General features: G+C 43.8%; 1 protein-coding gene across 2 annotated transcripts in view; it reads right to left on the bottom strand.

Moving 5' to 3' along the window:
* The window catches only part of RYK (receptor like tyrosine kinase), a 52,383-nt gene that overhangs the window by 14,941 nt on the left and 18,044 nt on the right, over positions 1 to 19,398 (bottom strand). The window contains exons 3-9 of one of the 2 annotated variants that reach the window (XM_033069145.2): positions 18,886 to 18,985; positions 18,422 to 18,556; positions 16,245 to 16,301; positions 15,465 to 15,609; positions 11,563 to 11,663; positions 8,879 to 9,004; positions 6,400 to 6,486 (exon numbers count right to left, since the gene is read on the bottom strand). In XM_033069145.2, the coding sequence (XP_032925036.2) occupies positions 6,400 to 6,486; positions 8,879 to 9,004; positions 11,563 to 11,663; positions 15,465 to 15,609; positions 16,245 to 16,301; positions 18,422 to 18,556; positions 18,886 to 18,985 (751 nt within the window). Of the gene's footprint in view, positions 1 to 6,399; positions 6,487 to 8,878; positions 9,014 to 11,562; positions 11,664 to 15,464; positions 15,610 to 16,244; positions 16,302 to 18,421; positions 18,557 to 18,885; positions 18,986 to 19,398 lie in introns of both variants that reach the window. The other variant, XM_033069146.2, reaches the window with a different exon arrangement.

The following is a 19,398-nucleotide window of genomic DNA, read 5'->3' on the forward strand; positions in this document are numbered from 1 at the left end:
CACAGAACACTGCACTTACTCCTGCTAACATTTCCAGAGAGCAGCATTTCTCTTCCAGTCCTGGGATCCAGGCATCAAGTATCAACCACATGAGTTTTTGCAAAGCAAGGCAGCTCACCCTGACAAATCCAAGCTTAATTTTAATAAATCCTGGGAGTGACATGACACTGCTAAAATAGGAAATGCTATTCTGGTTTTCCTACACTACAAATGCACATGCAGGTTTAAACCACAGCAAAGGGCAGAGAAAAGCAGGATTTGGGGATGGTCTGAGTTCCCTGTGTAACAGTAACACCAGAATCCAAGAAGCAGTAGCAAAAAGGAGGAAGTAAAAGGCTCTTTGTTTAATAATCCATTTAACTCATCATGAACCTAAAAGTGCAAAGTGAAACTTGGACAGAGAGACATGACTGATGTCATAGTACAAAGGTCAAGGAGCAGCACACAATAAAACTGATGTACAAGCAGAGATTTTAACTGTATGCAAATAAAGTGTCCTGCAGGTGAATTTTTTTTTAGCACATGGAATAATAAATCTTTAAATGATGTAATACAATACTTTGGAAATTATCCCCTCAGCATTTTCTGCAGCATATTGTATGCTTTATGTATCTCAGGGTATTTTCTTAAAGAGCTGGGATGAAATGACAAATCCAGTGCATTTTTAGGCTGATATTCAGAAATTTGCTACTTATCCCCAATTCTTTAAATTCAAGTATCTTCCTTCATAAAGACACTCAGATGAGCAGCAGCTCTTGATGTTTTTTTTAAATTTGGCTTAAGCTATATTTTTCAAAAACAGGATCCTGCACTCTGATTTTGGGAGGTTAAATACTTTGAACAATTAATTCAAATATTGTATATTTAAGGTATTAACTTAAACTTAGAACTGTTTTCACAAGGCTATGCTTATAAGAATGAACTGCCCAGAATAACAAATGCCATCAATTTAAACATGACCCCTTGAGAACAACTGTGGATGCTCCAAGTTCTGGTATCTGCTCAGTGTGAACAAGAAACCTTCACCTTGGTTAACACAGAGCTGATTGTGCACACTTAAATCCCCTAAGTGTGCCTACTGCTTTCTCCTTGGCAGGGCTGAATTCTCAGGATTTTTATTCCTACACTTCCCAACTGCATCAAGTCCTACAGGGTCACCAATCTTGCAGTCATGGAATGGTGTGGATTGGAAGGAACCTTAAAGCCCATCTTGCTCTACCTCCTGCCATGGACAGGGACACTTTCCACTAGATCGTGATGCTCCAAGCCCTGTCCAACCTGCTCTGAACACCTCCAGGGATGAGGCATCTCCTCTTAAGTAGATTAGCAATAAATTCATCTAAATAGTAAAAGTCAGAAATAGCCAAGAATGCTGAAAGCCTCTTAGTGACCTAAGATGGCAGAACTCAAAGCTCTGTTATAAGTTGGTAGAACAATAAAGTTTAAAGAGCTGACCTTTGTCAACACTGGCCTTGTTTCCAGTGCTTTCCACGGGTGGTTTGTTTCCAAACACTCCTTCCTTGTACATCAGAAAAATGTTAAGTGGTTAGAACACAACATGGGAGCAGCCAGGTTATCTTGAACAGCACACTGCGTTGTTTTTACTGAAAGTGTACCTTGGCCAGAACATCCCAAATGAGTCAGGGCTCTGCATAGCTCACCCTCACTTCACATGTTCCTGGAATAATACAATTCCATTTGTTTTGCTAAGAATTTTCTCCTTCACAGGAAAAGCACCATTGAACAATGTGTTCTTTAAATCAAAGGTGAAACCTGTGTGCTTTCTTCCTCCTCTGACATCAGATGATTTAAAAGATTCCCCAGAAAGGCTGAAGGGATCTGTTAAACCCTTGCAAGAGATGCAATGCCAGCTTGGGGAAACATGCCATCAGAGACACTTCCAAAAGTGAGAGGGATTGGAAACCTGTGATTGGAAAGAGAAGCATTCCACCTTCATGAACAAAAAACACAACGAAGAAAGCGACTGCCAGCTGAAAATCTCTCATCTTTCTACAAAGAACTTATTCAGGTTGTATTGATTCAAAAATTCCAAAGTCCCAAATATTCTAGATAACACATTCTTGTTCTTGCTGGCAATGACACGTCCCCAATCTTCACCAGTGTCTGTCTGAAAACAGAATGAAGGCGAATTTTCCACGGAAATGCCTAAGTGTGAAAATGACTGACTTTGAGCACCTTAAATCAACACAGCGGAAGTGCAAAGTGCAAAGACAACACAACACCTGTATGGCCAACATGAAGGATGTAGCACAATCTGAATAAGTCACACCTTTTCCCCAGAGCTTGGGGTCTTTGTAGTCTGAAGTTATTAGAGCTTCCAAAAAGCCAGGAGAGATCCGTTTTCCTTTTAAGCTCTCCTTGGCACAAGGCACTGCACATATCAGAAGGCTCAGACACCCAGACACAGATGATACAGCATTAAAAAAAACCTTATAAACTCATCTATTGCATGAAGCTGCATGTAGAAACTTTGTCACTGCCACAGGCATGTTACAACTTTCTGTCTGGAGTGAACTGAAGTTTCATGAAAGAAAAAACTCTTAAGGGTCTGGAGTGAAACCCAGGGAAGAATCCTCCTTCATCTCTTTGTAAGAGATGTAGTGTTGAGACTTCAAGAGAAGCATCTCCAACTTTTACACCCCTTCAACTCAAGAGCTACAGAACAAGTAATCAGTGGATCAGTTCAGAAGTACTTCAATAACTTCATGAAGTGTGAAAATGAAAGACCCCAAATTCTGTGGTGGATGAGAAACCAGTCAGATCACGCTGAACAAGCACACTCCAACCTATCCAACCCCTGCACTGATATTGCTTAATCAGGCTCAAACTTGCTGTTTGACAGTCTGACCTAACAGCTCTCCCCCAGCTTGAGACAACAGGGAATACAGAATATTCCAGGAAACTCTCTGGATGGGCTCTTCCCCCTCTCAGGCAGGTCCAAGCTCTCTTGGTTTTCACGAATTACTGACTCCTTTAGGAGCAGATCACTTCAGAAGGGGAACAAGCACAAAGTCCAGAGATATCCAGGGATCCAGTTTTCACTGAGCACTTTCCTGCTTTACAGCAATGCTCTGCATCTCCTAAAACATTGGGGAAGGAAAGTGGGAAGGGCTGCTGCAGTTACTGCAATCAACTACCGGTGCTTTTGATCCTTTAGGGGCAACAATCAACCATGGGGAAAGAATATGGGGAAGAGACAAACTGACAAGGCTGCAATCACTGCCTCCAGAGCAGGAAATACCCACAGATGTAATTACTGCCTGATGAGCACCAACAGCCATAAAATTCACCTTCCCCAGCACAAGAAATGGGAAAACTGACAGCATATTCCCTCTGTCAAGAGGAGTAATTTCCAATGGTATGGAAAGGGTATGGACACATGAAAAGAGATCCATTGTGACAGGCATTTAGGACATGACTTTTCTTCATGGATTTTCATTCAGCAACCATTCCTTGACATTTGCCTGAGTGGTACAGAGCTCTTCTAACAGCCAACACACCCAGGCTCATGGCCTATCTACAATACTTGTAGGGCGGAGGGGCTTCAGCCTGGAGAAGAAAATTTTTCAAGGACAGCTTTCTATGGCTTGTGGATTTTAAGAAAGTTTGAGACAGACTTTTGAGCACAGCTTGCAGGGACAGGACAAGGGGCAACAGTTTTAAACTGGAAAAGGGTGGATTTCCACTGGACATAAGGAAGACAATTTTTAAAAATTTTATTTATTTATTTATTCTTTCCTGTGAGGTCAGACACCTGCACAGGAGGAGCTGTGGCTGCCTCATCCCCAGCAGTGTCCCAGGCCAGGCTGGATGGGGCTTGGAGCAACCTGCTCCATGGAAGGTGTTCCTGCCCACAGCAGAAGTGGGAGTGGATGGGCTTTTAATGCCCCTTCTAACCCAAACCATTCTGAGATTCTAGGACTCTCAAAATTCCAGATTTAAAGCTGTAACAACTCCCCTAATGTCAGAACAGTTCTGATCCTGCTGAGAAAAATGAGGTGTTTTTTTTCTCAAGGAGGTTATTCTTCCTCAGGTCACATTTTCTAAAGATCTGGGATACTCCACTCACCCTCCCCATTGTTTCCTGACATTCGGGGCACCACTGGACTTCATTTTATCACTTTCAGAGTGCACCTCTGGGTAAAACAAGACAGCTCTGGAGCAGCTCATAACTTTTGGGAAGGGATAATTTTACTCCACAGACAAAGCCTTTATTCCTTGTCTATTTTCCATGACCCTCAGGCTTTATTGCCTTCAGCAAGAGATACTTAAGTCATTTTAATGGTTCTCATACCCATCAAGCTTTTATGGTCCTGCCCTGCTCCTGCTCGTGCCAGAACAGCAGTGTGTGTGTGGCCACAGAATGACTGAGATCAAGGAAAAACTCTGGTTATGAGAGAATTTTTGCAGGTTTTTTTCCTCCAACCAGATCAAATTTCCAACTTATTACATGTCCCAGCTGCACAGACAGCAATCACAGCCAGGGTGTGAAAATGAAGCTGTGTAATATCAGCACTGCAAGTGAGCCGCTGGGAGGAGAGGGGATATTACAGGTTTTTTTCCTTGCAAACTTCTGCCCAAGCTCAAGGATCAACAAAATCTACTCTACACTTTTTAGATACAGATGCTTTTTAATGTTGGGAAATTCCCTACAATGATCCTGTGAATGCCATCACTCCCTGAACACCACGCTCCAGTTCACTGCAGCGAATCCTTCCTGCAAAGAGAAGAGCTTTTTTCCTGTAGGACACAGCTGTGTCACAGACAAGAGCCACTGTAAGAGAGAATTGTGGATTTAGGAGTGCATTGGAAGTCCCATTTTGGGAAAGCAATTCAATAAGAGGTCATGGGAGGCAGCTAAATTAAGATCACTTTTGACAAATGTTGTTATGTTGTTTAATCCAATGCTATAAAAAGAAGCTCGCGTGCCAAGGGCTAAGTTTTTGAGAACTATATTAAATAAGAGCCAAGAAAAAAAAAAAGACAGAACTGTTTGGCAGGGAGAGGGAACAGAGGAAGGCAGAATTCAGAAAACCTTCCCAAAATACTGGAAAGAAGCACATTTTTTGGTTTTTAAATAAGAGAAGCCAGGATGGGAGAGCTGGAGGTGTTCACCTGGACTAGAGAAGGCTCCAGGGAGAGCTCAGAGCCCCTTCCAGAGCCTAAAGGGGCTCCAGGAGAGCTGGAGAGGGACTTGGGACAAGGGATTGAGGCACAGGACAAACTTTAAGTTGCCAGAGGGTAGATTTAGATGGGACATTGGGAAGAAATTCTTCCCTGGGTGCTGAGGCCCTGGCACAGTTGCCCAGAGAAGCTGTGGCTGCTCCATCCCTAGGTCATCCAAGGCCAGGCTGGACAGGGCTTGGAATAATCTGGGATAGTAGAAGGTGTGGAGCTTTGAGGTCCTCCCCCAATCCAAACCATTCCATGATTTACTCTATGACTCTCATATGAAAGAAAAGAGCACCACAAGCATCTGATTGTGTCACACACAGACCAAGGTGGCTGTTTCCTTTCAGCAACATATTTTTCTTAAAGGTGGCAGAGAATAAATGGGTAGCAGAAAGATTCAGCAACAAAATTCAGCAGCTTCACCATTTCCCAATCAGTAGCTTCAAAAATTAATAGCCAGGCCAGAAAAAAAAAATAGAATGAGTTGAAATGACAAAAATAAGTGGCAAAACAACCACTGTACTGGGAATTTGGCAAAACCCTTGTGAGCTACCAGAGAACTGGTGAGGATTGCAGAGGAAGGGATAGATGTAGGACACATGGAACACAGGGATAATATACACAGAGGATACATGTGACAGAGCTGTAGGACATTTGCAATATTTTCACCTGCACTTACCTTGTTCCTTAAGTCTACCTATCCCCATTTCAACCACTCCAACAAGATATTTGCTGAACACAGGTGCTGTACTTGGATAAATACAGTTCTAAATGACAACTCTCCTGCTTCTGTTGCAAAGCTTAAGGAGGGCAGGAACTATGCCTTGTCTTTTGCACAGTCACACATTTGTAAAAGATTTTTAAGATGCATTTCAGGAGTTTTTCAGCAATTTGCAGGGGACAAGGCTATGACTGGAAAGACAATGACAAGCTGGGGAATAAAACCAATACAATTTTACTTAGAAGAATAATAAACAGAAGTATTCAAGGGTGATGACTGAAGGCACTGGTGGAGAACACACGCATTTTTCTTCCATATAAGTTTGCTGTTCTCTGTGGCTGAAGGAAGCATCCAAATTGCTTTTGCTTGTCATCATTTGTGTATTTTGGGGAGAAGGGGATTGTTGCAAAGTCAGGTTTGGCACCCTCAGCCTGCAGCACAGCTCAAACACCTGCACACAAACCCACTCCTTTATGCAAACATACCTTTAACAGTTTTGACAAAAACTTGTTTCTCTTTACTGGGGTCTTTTTCTTCTATTAGGATTCCATGGAAAATGCGCCCAAACGTGCCTAGGAACAGAACATCCAATCAGTAATGTGTGGTTAAGAAACATTGATAACATGAGGAGTATCTTAAGCAAACAGTACCTTTCACAGCAGAAAGTGAGGAATGCCTGCAGTTAAAGTGTCTCTAAACCCTAAAAAGTCACCAAGAGAGAACCCAACTGCTCTCCAGCATGAGGGGGATTCACAATGCTGAAGTTTTACATCAATAAAACTTAAGGAGACAAGAATGAGAGTGAACAAGTGATAGTAGCAGAGCCCAGTGAAATTAAATATCAATATGATGATGGTTTATTTGTGGCACTTCAGTCAACTCCCTGCACTAAGAACTCCAGCTCCCTTTTCTCATCCACCCAGTCTGGAATTTTAAACCAAGATATGTCTCACAAGGACTAAGTTTTTTTGGAAATATTCACAAGGAAACAGCAGTTCTGAGCAGCCAGCACACATGGAACACCAGCCAGCATCACACTATTCACAAGTTTCACCTCAGCTGGAAGGTGCTGGGTTTCTCTGGGGGTCTTCCAGGCTCTGCAGCATTTTTGCATTCAGAAGATGTCACTGATGTGACTGCAGGAAGAGAAGCTGGGCTGAGAACAGCTGGTAACACAGAGAATTAATTGGTTTTTACCGCTCAGCTTGGCAACATTTTTCTGCAAGGTGTGCATCATCTTCACACAGGTTATTCCAGCATTGCAGCCCCTTCCCAGGGATTCCTCCTGCCTGACTAGGTTCAGAGATCTTCAATAGCATGAAATACAGATCTTACTTGTTTTTAAATACCTTAAACAGGGGCAGTGCAACATTTCTATCACCTACCCTGGGGCTGCAAGGAAACCCTGGGCAGGGGTCCTCAAACTGCAATCTCACTAAGCAGCAGCTGAACTCAGGAGACTCTCAGGCAACCACAGCACCATGAATTACTTAATAGCAACTAAAACCCTCCTGTCTTGGTTCTTGAAGACTTTGAGGAAGTGCCTAAATATTTATTTCCAAAATGATAAAGCAGGTGAAGCTATGGAAGCTACATGGAGTTTGTAAAGAATCTGTGACCAAGATCTGTAAAAAAGTTCCATGCATGCATTTACTTTATCCCTTTTTCCACTCTGAAGCTCTTTTTTCTTTGATGGCAGACTCAACACCACTATATAAAATTGGTTTTTTAAGTCCTCTGACACGTGGATTTGGCACTTGGGGACATGGATGAAACTGGCAATGCTGGGGGAGTGTTTGGACTCGATGACCTTAAAGGGCTTTTCTAACCTTAATGACTCTGTGATTAACTTTTGAAGGTTCTGACTCAAATTAACAGCTGGAGGCTAAGAAACGAGGTCCCAGGATCAACTGGGTCCAAACTGCATTCAACAGCTCCTTGTGCCTCATCTGGTAGAACACAGCAGCTTGTCACCAAACATCTGAAGCATTGCTGGGGCACTGAGTCACTTCTAGTCATGGATGACACCCAACATCCCAGTTCCAGGCAGCCCAGAGGAACACAAAGCACATCCCACATGCCAAGGAAGGTTTTTGCAGAGCCCACACTGGAAGGGAACACAAAGCTGCCTCCTCAGAGGTTCAGAGGCACACACTGAACGAGAATGGGAACATCCTCCACTGCAGCTCAGACTAACACCAAGCAGTCTGTCTCCAAAGGATGATTATCTCCAATCTCCAGCTTTGGGAAGTTTGATTTCTCAAGGAACAGACTTGAAATTGCAGCAGTAAAGGTGAATGACAAAGAAAATGAAATATTTAAGCCTATTTTTCAAATTCAAGATCAAAAAGAATCAGTTCAAGGCGTGCATGAACACTTTCAAAGTGCACATTAAACAAAGAGAGAACAATCCAGGAACTGGGTGATCCTTGTGGGTCCTTCCAATTCAGGATATTATGTGAAAACAATCAGGTAATATCTGAATCTTTTTTATCAGCTGTAAATGCTGCATCTGCCCATTAGATTTCCAAATCAAAGTTATCAAACTGAGACACCAAATTTGGACAACTGAAGTTTTTCTGGGCTTTGGGTTGTTTTTGATTTTTATGTTGTTAAAAGCAGCTCTCCTGTAGGAACTCCCAAAAGTGAGCACTGAGAGCCCTGACTGATTAGCTCTCTCCTCAGCCACCCTTCATCTCAGGGAGCAGGTTATTAAGCCAGACAAGCTGAATTATTTACTGAGCATGCCTGGTTGCTCCTCCAGCCTAATGAATCCTGGAAGCTGCTTTCCCCACACCCCAAATGCAAACATAACTTATCATTCCTCCCCTCCACTGAAGCTATGAAGATCAGAAACGTGATCCGTGAATGACTTCAGAAAAATCTGTAAATAAGTATCTCTGTATTTGTATTTATATATCTACACCATGCTGTAGGAATGAAGTGTCTGAGTGCTGCAAATACCTTCTTGGAGCACATCTTTGAGGGTGATCCTCTCCCTGGAGATGGCTATGTCCTTCACTTTAGCTTTGGCCTCCATGAGAGTGACACTTTTCAGATCATTCTTCTCTATCCGCAATGTGGGATAACCTGAGGAGCCAGCAGAGCCAAACAATCCAACATAAATACCCTTGGAATGAGAACAGGCACAGGGCTTCAGCTCTGACCACCTGCAACCCCACACACAAGGGAGCAGCATGACCTTAAATATTATATATTCATTTAAAAAGAATTACAATATTTAGCAATGAAAACCACAAGAATAATCATCTTAGGGAAAGAAATCTCATAGGAGTTCTCTGTAGCGTCACACAAACAATTTTTATTATTAACTCCAGCTGAAGGAACTCCTGTACTGAAGGTGATCAATGCTGCACTGCCCTCAGGAGGAGGACACAGGCTGCTGGAGAGCTCGGGGCTGGGAAGGTGCCTTACTCCAGCAGGACATTGACAAACCACCAGTGCCCTCTTCTGGCACTTCCAGACATCAGGATACACCAGCAGGGTCAGAAAGACTGCAATACCTTTGTACACATGCATGAATTATTAGAGAAATCTTGAGAATTACTCTGTTAATACTTCCTTCAAAATTTAAACATTACTGAAAACAAAATCATGTAACAAGAATGTCAAGAGAAGGGTTGAACCATCACCCTGGGCTTGGTCCCCTGCCCTTGGCCAGAGGATTCTGGGGGACAACATTCCAGCAACCAGAATTCAGTCATTTGGAAAGACAAAAAAAAAACCTGAGGTTGACAGGACATCAACAGCTCAACCTGAGCTGGGATAAGACACTGAGGGACTGGAGTGTGGCCAGAGAAGGGAGCAGAGCTGGGGAAGGGCTGGAGCACCAGGAGAGGCTGAGGGAGCTGGGAAAGGGGCTCAGCCTGGAGAAAAGGAGGCTCAGGGGGAACCTTCTGGCTCTGCACAGGACGGGACAGCCCAGGAGGGTTGGGCTCTGCTCCAGGGAACAGCCTCAAGCTGTGCCAGAGTGGGTTTAGACTGGGCATGAGGGAAAATTCCAATTCCCAAAGTGTTCTCCAGCCCTGGCACAGCTGCCCAGCTGGTGGAGTCCCCACCCCTGGAGGGAGTTAAGAGGTTTGTGGCACCTGGGGACATGGGTGGCCTTGGCAGTGTTGGGGGAACAGCTGAACTTCAAGATCTGGGAGGGCTTTTCCAACCTAAATGATTCTGTGATTCTAAGAGACAGAAAATAAAAAGGCTGGGGAGGGACTCAGGTGACAGGAGGGAAACAAGCCCTAGAATAATTTGCAGGATAAGGTCTCTTCCAAACTCTGTGAAAAGGATTTTTTTTAATTTCATACATGAAATTTTACAAACCTGTTTTTAATTCTTACACCAAAAACATTTGAAAAGCAGCTCTTTGCAAGGGAAAGATGAACTCAGATGACAAATAGGATTTTTTAATTTTTTTTTTTTCAGGGAGATACAGAACTATTTAGAAGCAAGCCAAATCTCTCCCAGAGGTGCTGTTCAACTTCAGGTAAACACCTGCTTCCACACATGGATGGGGAGGAAAAAAGGAGAACACAGGGGGGCTGAGAGTAATGATGACTTTTCTGCTGTGCTCCCTCATGATGGGACAGTCACTATCACCAAAACCATCAGAGGACAATGGGAGAGACTTTGGGGACTTCCCAGCTGCTTTAGAAAGCCCCATGTGTGTCCCTATGCTGGCCACCTGAAGCAGTTCTGGATGGGATAGCTCTCCACCAGACAATAATTTGAGGATTAAAATTTCCACAGGTAATGAATTTGTTCATTAACTACAAAATTAACTCAGAACACTTGGTCTGTTCAACCTGGAGGAGACTGAGAACTGATCCCAGTCTGCAGCTCCTGCCAAGGAGCTCCGATCTCTGGGACCTGGGACAGCACCCCAAGGGATGGCTGGAGCTGTGTCAGGGGAGTTTAGGTTGGGTATGAGAAAAAGGTTCTTCCCCAGAGGGTGCTGGGCACTGCCCAGGCTCCCCAGGGAATGGGCACAGCCCCAGGGCTGCCAGAGCTCCAGGAGGGTTTGGACAATGCTCTCAGGGATGCACAGGGTGGGATTGCTGGGGTGTCTGTGCAGGGCCAGGGGTTGGACTGGATGATCCTGTGGGTCCTTTCCAACTGGGATATTCTGTGATTCTGTGGTATCAGTTATCAGATCAGTATCTAAACTGCTCCCACCCTTCCTTTCCACTCACTACTCTCTTCAGCTATTTTTATAGGCCTTCAAGCAAAGCTGTAAGCAACAGGAGATGACAAGAATAACACAACCACCAAGATTCATGCACATGGCATCACCTGCTTTGATCCCAGGGCTGGCTGGATACATCCTGTTCCCTCTCCTCTGCTTGGACTGCACCAGGCAGGCTCTTCCCAGTGCTAAAACACAGATGCTTCACAGCTACTGGTGAAGTCTGGCTGGCTGCTCTGGGTGCAGGGAGAACAACCCAAAGGACAAACACAGTCTCATGCTCATATGACCACTCACATGCCCCCGAGCTCACTCCTGACTGTGGTGTGGATAAAACACATATTGTGTGAATTCAAGAGGCAAAGCAGAGCCAGAGAATTATTCCTGCTCTTCTCTTGACCCAAAGCAGCATGGCAGGAAGGTCTGTGCTTAGATTAACACTTACTGGTTACTGGTGTGGCATTGTTGGGAGTGTCAGCTCGCAGGTACTGCGTGGTCTGCGTGGAGGGCTGCGACAGCCCCTGAGAGCTGCTGCTGTCACTGATGCTGTGGGGAAACAGAAACACACATCAACATCACTGCTTGCCACTCCAACACATTCCAAATGAACTTGGACAGGTCAAAACCAGGCAAGACTTTAAAAGACCAGAGTTTTTGAAGTCTCTCACACATGAAAATATTTCAAGTAAATCAAAAATCTTGGCACTAAGCACGCACAGCTTCCTCCTATTTTGTTTTCCAGAATTTGCTCCCCTCTTTTGAATAATTCAAGTGACAAAACATTCCTTGCCAGAACCACCTGTCATACCAAGAACAACCAGTATATTCCAGAGAAGATATGCACACATTTCATGGCACTTATGTCCCAACTCAGACAAGGGTTTTATTTTACAGCCCAAACTGCTCTACCCTACTTTGTCACTCCCTTTCCCAAGATTTCCTGTTGCCCCTTCCAGCACCATCTAAAATGTGCTTTTTCAGATGCTTTCTTTGGGCAGAAGAACCAGGGTTCCATGAGTATCCATGAAACAGGTAAACCACAGCAGGCTGACTTTTGTCTTATTTTCATAGTCAAAACCCAGCAAAAAGGGCTGCAGTTGTAAGGGACCAAAAAACCTGTTAGCAGGTCAGATGGCAGGGCCAGTTTTGTTGATGCTCTCCCCCTCCAAACACAAATGTCCCCCCCACTTTGATCCAGCTTCAAAGCCTCTCCACTGCTGACTGTATTGGGAGGACAAAGAGGAAACTGGTTTGGGATACAACCTCTGCTTGGCCAAACAATCAACTTTCAAGGTTTCTTGGGCTGCTGCTGAGCACTGACCAAGCAGTGCCAGCCCCTGTAGGACTGTCAGAAATGGCTGGTGATGCCCTCCAGATACTTCTGAAGCCAGGTTTCCTTTAAAAACCACAAATCCAAGTCCACTCTTCCCCATTATACCACTAGCATGGATACACCCACTGAACTTTTTCTTTGGAACAGAATCTACTGAATCTCACAATACAAATGTATTCATTTAGAGCTGGCCTCAATCTCTCCCTGGAATCCTTTTTTTTTTTACAGCTATTCCCACACTCCCTGTCCTCCAGGTGCAGAGTTCCAGCACAGCATTTAGCACGAGCCTAAAAACCACAGATGCTGGTCTAGCTCCTCCCCTTTAACTTCCTTCAGTTTTTGAATGAATATTCTTTTGGTGCTGGCAACTTATTACTGCTGATTTGAACAGTTCCCACTATTGCATGCACGAGCTGCTTCAGTGTGATCCACTCTGCAGCTCCCCAGGAAAGAGTCTTGGCATGGTCACCACATCAAACACCAAAGCACAACTTGCATTTCCTTTTCTTGCTCAGGCTGGAAACTCCTTCTGTAACCTGATCACCCACTAGCCCTGCAGATTCCTTTGGCTGGAGGCAAGTGTGAGGAAGGAATCATTCTTTTAATGCCTTATTGCAAGATTGAAAAAACTCCCTTTTGGGTTGGCTTCATTCTGATTTCTAGGTTTAACTTGCTTCCTGAGCTTCCTCACTTGCATATTCTGTCAGCTATTTGAACGATGCCCTCTTGCTTTAATGACTCCCATTATCCTGCTGTTAAGCCATGCCAGCTTTCCTTGGCACTGTTCCAGTGCCTTTGCTTCGAGGTTTGCAGCATTTGCTGTGAATTCCAATACAATGTTCCTAAATCATCCATGTGCAGCCTGTAAACTCGGCTGCCTGGCTTGAGCTTCCAGTTAACAACCCTCCCCGGTTTTATTTCGTTCTGGGGGTTGAAATTAAGAGCACCAGTGGGTTTTCCAGGCTCTGTTGCTCCTGGGAGGTGGTCAACCCTAATGTCATTGTCATATTCCATTCAGGAACCTTTCACAGAAATAGTTTGAGATTTTTATTCACGACCAAACCAGAAGTTCTCACTTCCCTCGGTGAGTTTGTTCAAAACAAACCCCATAGCTCCTGATTTTCAGCCATATTTTGCTTCTGTTACACCTTTGCTCTGGCACCACCTGAGCAACAGCTTTTACACAGCGGCACATCCACAGCTCTGCCAGGCCAGGCACCTTCAGGCTCAAAAAACAAGTCATCATATGATGCTTAAAGAGCTAAACCCCAGGAGCTGCACAAACTTCATAAAATCAACAATGGTCTGGGTTGGAAGAGCCCTTGAAGATTATCTCATTTCAGTCCTCTTCCATGGACAGGGAAAGCCTGAATTTACCAGTTTATCAGCAGTATATATGGTGATTCACAGCAAATTATGAACACCTGCAAACCACAGAGGACTAACATTAGATGGATTTTTAGCTTTATCTCCACAGAAAGTCCGTTGATTTTTTAGGAATTTTACCTTGTATCTCCACAGAAATGCAGTGCAATGGAGTAGATGGAAGGATATCTGATCACACTGCTGGGCTGGACACCTCAAAACCTCACAGATGACACTATTCCACACTATAAATGTAATGTTCTTCCTTTCTGAATTAAAGCAATCTGCACATCCTTAACACCTCCAGCTGATTAAAACCCCTCCATCAGACAATCAGGCACAAAGGAATTGAGGGAGGCTGACATTTGGTTACAATCAATTGAGAAACCACAACTGCTCAATGCAGTAGCACCACCAAAGGCACATAGGCTGGGGACACCAGGGGAGGGAATGGCAGGGAGAAAATGGAAAGGAACAGATGAATGGATAAAGAGAAGGATGAAAAGATAAAGCTACTCCATGAGGCTGCAGGCAGCACAGAAGCAGTCCAAGACATCCTTTAGTTCAAGATATCCTTTCACTGGGGTGACCACCCACAGGCTGTTTTTTAAAGGATCCAGTTTCACACTGCTGCTCCTGAACAGTTGCATCTGATGCAGGCTCAGTCCACCTGCTTTTCCAGCCTCCCTTCTCCTCAGTGTTTAATCCCCACTCCAATGCCCTTGGACTCATGTTACAAGTCCCTTTTCCATGCATGTGCTATGATTTTCCGGATTGGAAATATATTTGGGAGAGCCCAACACTGCCAGTTTTATAACCAAGTAATGCTCAGACTGTACCCTGAGGCCCAACTGAACACTGGAAAAATCAATCAAAGTAGGGAAAACTGAAATTTGGTTTCCTGCAGGTGTCAGTAAAACCCAAATGTTTTTATCCAGTCATGTATCATGGAATGGATTTGGTGGGAAGGGACATTAAAGCCCATCCAGTGCCACCCCTGCCAGGGCAGGGACACCTTCCACTGTCCCAGGGTGCTCCAAGCCCTGTCCAACTTGGCCTTGGACACTGCCAGGGATCCAGGGGCAGCCACAGCTGCTCTGGGCACCCTGTGCCAGGGCCTCACCTCACTCACAGGGAAGAATTTCTTCCCAATATCCCATCTAAGGTAAAATAAAGGTAAAAACTCCCTGGTCAGTGGAAAGCCATTCCCCCTTGTCTTGGCATCCCAGGCCCTTGTCCAGGAGCCCTTTTAGGCACTGGAAGGGGCTCTGAGGTCTCTCTGGAGCCTTCTCTTCTCCACTATGAACACCCCCAGCTCTCCCAGTTTGCCTTTCCAGTGCACCCAAGTTAATTTTTCCTTCAATCATGATAATCCCTGCAGATCTGATTCTGTCTGAATCTTCCTACTCCACACAAATATTCTGGCAAAACCTGGAGAACCTTTCCACTTCATAAACAGCAGAGCACCTGCAACTGCTGCCTTTCTGCAGCCCAGTTCTCACCACAGCCCCACACAGGCAGTATCTGTCAGAGCTTGCCATCAAGAGCAGAAATTGCAAATTACCACAGAGTGCTCATTTTGAGACCAAACTCCCACAGATCTGAGTAAATACATCCCAAAATCACACTGGAAAAGCTTGAACACATACCTGTCATCCAACTCTATCCTTTTCATGCTGTGGAGGTGCAAGACAGCCAGGATTATTGCCACCAGGAATATCACAGCACAGCACACACCCACACTGATATAGAACACCCGGGTCGAAGTGGTGGGAGCTGCGTTTACAGGGTCGACTGCAACAGATGTGCAAAGTTACTGAACTCTTCTCAAAAAGGAGAAAAAACCAACACAAAACCCCAAACAAAATCCACATTTTGTTAGTTTGTTACAGCAATACAAGGAGAGGGGCTGGAGGCAGGGAGAGGCAGCAGCCTCAGCCATCCCAAATGTTCAGAAAGGGATCCTGGAGAACAATCACCCTGGAACAGACAGTGGGAGGCAAAGGGAGCTCTGAGCACTCTTTCCCATTGCTGTCCAACAGCATTTTGGCAAAAAACACTCCCATTTTTGGTATTATGGAGCCACAGTCAGCCAATGACAATTCCATCTAGGAGGGGAGGAAACTACCTCATTCTACTCCTTCAATATTAATAAATTAAAACAGCAAACCAGACAGATCTTAAGGTCAAGAAAATACATCAGAGTGATGTATAGAAACCAGAGACCCTAGGATGTGATACATATGAGATACATAGAGGTTTTTTTTCCTCTTCAGCAGTTAAAACAATTAATTACCAAAAAACCTCTGCAATACCAGGTATAGGACAGACTACCTGGAGATGGTTTTCACAGGGAAAGCTGTAGAATCAAAGCACATGTGAAGTTTTGCAGATTTTACACCTCAAGTTGTACATTCAGGATTACTTACAGATAGCCTTGCTGCTGTTTTTATCAGCTGTTGGAGATTTGACTTCTGGTTCAAGCTCTAAAGAGATGAGAGAAAGCCATTAAGTTTGGAGTACATTTATTATTGCAGCCCTTCACATTGCCTCAGCTATGGAAAAACAGATCTGCTTTTGCAAAGAGAAGGGCTGACACAAGGGCTACACTAATCCCTACATTTCCATTCAAATATCTAACCAGAATTAAAATCACACTGAAACACACACAGGTCAGGTATTTCACCACTGACACACAGGCCCAGGGAGGCAAAGCCTGAACCCACTGAATCCCTGTAAAACCCTGCAGTTTGTCTAAGGTCCAAGGAGCAGAAGGAAGAGGAGCAGAGAATGTGTGTGCTAAGCACTAAACAAACACCTCACAGAATCAGCTCCTACAGGAGAGAAAATCATTGCTGGGATGTTCAGTCAAGACTACCCTGATCTTTTGGAGGAAATCCTGGCTCCAGTCTAAGGTTGCTCATTCTAGGAAGGGGTCAGAAAAGCAAACACAGCACTGTGCCTTCTCAGCTGGTGCCAGTCAGAAGCTGAAGAGTTAAAACAGAAGGATGGAAGAGGAGATATCTATTTAAATACTTATAAATATGCAAGTGAAGGCAGGAGGACAATTCTCAGCTCATGTGCTTGCAGTCCTTTAGAATGTGGGTGAATCTTCAGTAAGCTCACCGTGAGTCTGGTTACCAAGAGGAGCAGTGCAAACCTGGGGAATGCAGGAGATGCCTCCAGATGAACCCCTGAGGATCTGCAGCAGCTCAGGGAATGCCATGGACTTCTGACAGTCCCACTCACACTTCCCCCTTCCTGCTCTCAGTTCAGCACTGTCCCTTCCCACTCCTTGGTAAGCCAGTACAGCTCAGGAAAAAGCAATCCATGGGAGGGAAAAATCAAAGAGTTTTTCTTTTTTTATTCCTTTTTTTTTATCAGGAATGCCCTGAGCAAAACCACTAGCAAGTTCCTCCATATTCCTAACATAAGTATTAAATTCAACCACAAATCCCTGTGTGCTCTACACCAATCCACACACACCAAACAATGCCATTTTTTTGTTTTTATGAACCTGCAGAAAAAAGATCTTTGTAAGAAGCATTTCTGATGGTTCAGGCAGTGGTTCTGTCTCACCCCCCAGAGAACTGTCTGGTGCTTATGGAAAGTTCCATCACACATCCACAGCTCAGTAAGCTGGATCACAGGGCTGATTTCCCCCACCTGGAGTATTTGAAAAAATACCCAAGAAAACATGAAATCAAGGTAAAAATATCAACATTACCAACCAGACTGCCATTTTACTAGAAGGAGACACACACTTTGAATTAAGAGTGGTCTTCCTGAAGCCTCAATGCAAGGAACACGAATATCCCAACAAGGTATGGTTGGCTCTTCCATCTTCCCTGAGCTCATCCTTAGATATTTATATTCAAGAAAAGTGATAAACCCACTTTTAGAAAGACAGCTACTGTCCTCAAAGGCTCCAGGCAAGCTGCCCAGAGGCAGGAGGAGCATGCAAAGAGAGGGAGGTGGCCATCCCCAAATACTGTCCAGGAGTGGGACACCACAGGTATTTTTAAGGAGGGCTCTAGGGATTCTCCAAAATAATTTTCCTCTGATGCCTACGAAAATACTAGAAAATCCTAGGAAGCAGCAACAGTAAACAGGAACAATCCAAGAATCAATTATGCTTGCAGATTCCCAAGTGGTAACACAGAAGAGTCAATTTAGGATTTCCAAAAATTGGATTATCTCCCAATTATTCACATCTAACAGACTAACACCTCCCACACTCACTAAGTAGCCAATTTTATCATAATTTATAAAGCAAGTCGATTTTCTTGGTAATTCTTAGAACAATTTGAATTCTCAGAATGCTGCAGTTTTTTCTTTCCAAACAGAGAGAAAATGCTTTTTGTTATATATGTACAAAAAGGTCAGTCAGTGCAGCAGAACTCTTGGGGAAATTGTTGATCCACCAGCTTCTGCTTTAACTAGAAGTCCCCATTCCCCTCTGAAAGGCAGAATTTTACCTGGTTTCTTCTGATCCTCCCCCAAAATTCACTGTTACTCCTGTCCTGCCTCATGCACCATCCCACTCCCTTTTCCTATCACACTTAAACAGTAAAAACTTTCAAACATCTGAAACTGAATCTCTTACTTTTGTAGCACATTTTCCTCCGTTTGAAATTTAAAACTGTGATGTTTTTGGAGGAATTGATTGTTAAGTTGAGCTGCATCAATATAGTGACGTCGGAGTCGAGTCTGCCGGTGCAGGAGAGCTCCACACGGAACACTGTGGATGCAACACAGGAGTTACAGGCACATTCTCACACACTGGGATGAGAGAACATTTCAATAAAGGCATTTTGAGATTATGTCTATAATAAACATAATATAAGTATTAAAAGTACATCATAAACATCATAAATTATTATAAAGAACTTGACACTAAAAAATGCTGTTTTAGTCTTCACACATCACTTCAGCTATTAGAGCATTAGAGGACATGGATTTTAAATTCATTTTTGTCAATTCTATTAAGTGCTCACAGATCACTAAAACTGCATTTGTGGCTAAATGACCATTACTCATCCATGAGCTGGATGGGGGTGGGGAGCTCACCTGAGAGGGTGCGAGGAACTTCTCCTTGTAGAGAAATGTTGGCCTGGGGCAGAGCCATAGCCATGGGATCATGGACCTGAAATCCCAGTTTATACTCAACCTGTAACAACAATTGGGAGAGAGAACACACATCAGAAATCTGTCTAGGAGTATGAAGAAATGCAATTTCATAATTCTTCTTGAAAATAAAAAACCATACATTATTTTCAAGGAGTGCTGGTAATTTAGGTGTCCATATTCCAAGTTTCTTATGTGATATTTTAGTATCAAGACTTTTGTGGCAGTTCAAATTAAAAAAGCCAAAGCGGAAGTTACTCTTGAAATCATGCCTTAAAACCTGGGGCAAAATTTGGAATGCTTGTATCAAAAAAAAAATCCCCCACAAACCTCATTCAACGATACTTTTAAACTTACTTGTTCAAAAATCAGTTTTTTAAAGCTATTAGAATTCAAAAAAAATTCCCCTCCCACAGTCAGTTTTACAAAATAAATTGCTTGGAAGGAGTTTATTCA

This window comes from Catharus ustulatus, chromosome 10 (genome assembly GCF_009819885.2).
Source record: "Catharus ustulatus isolate bCatUst1 chromosome 10, bCatUst1.pri.v2, whole genome shotgun sequence".
NCBI classification, from domain to species: Eukaryota; Metazoa; Chordata; class Aves; order Passeriformes; family Turdidae; genus Catharus; species Catharus ustulatus.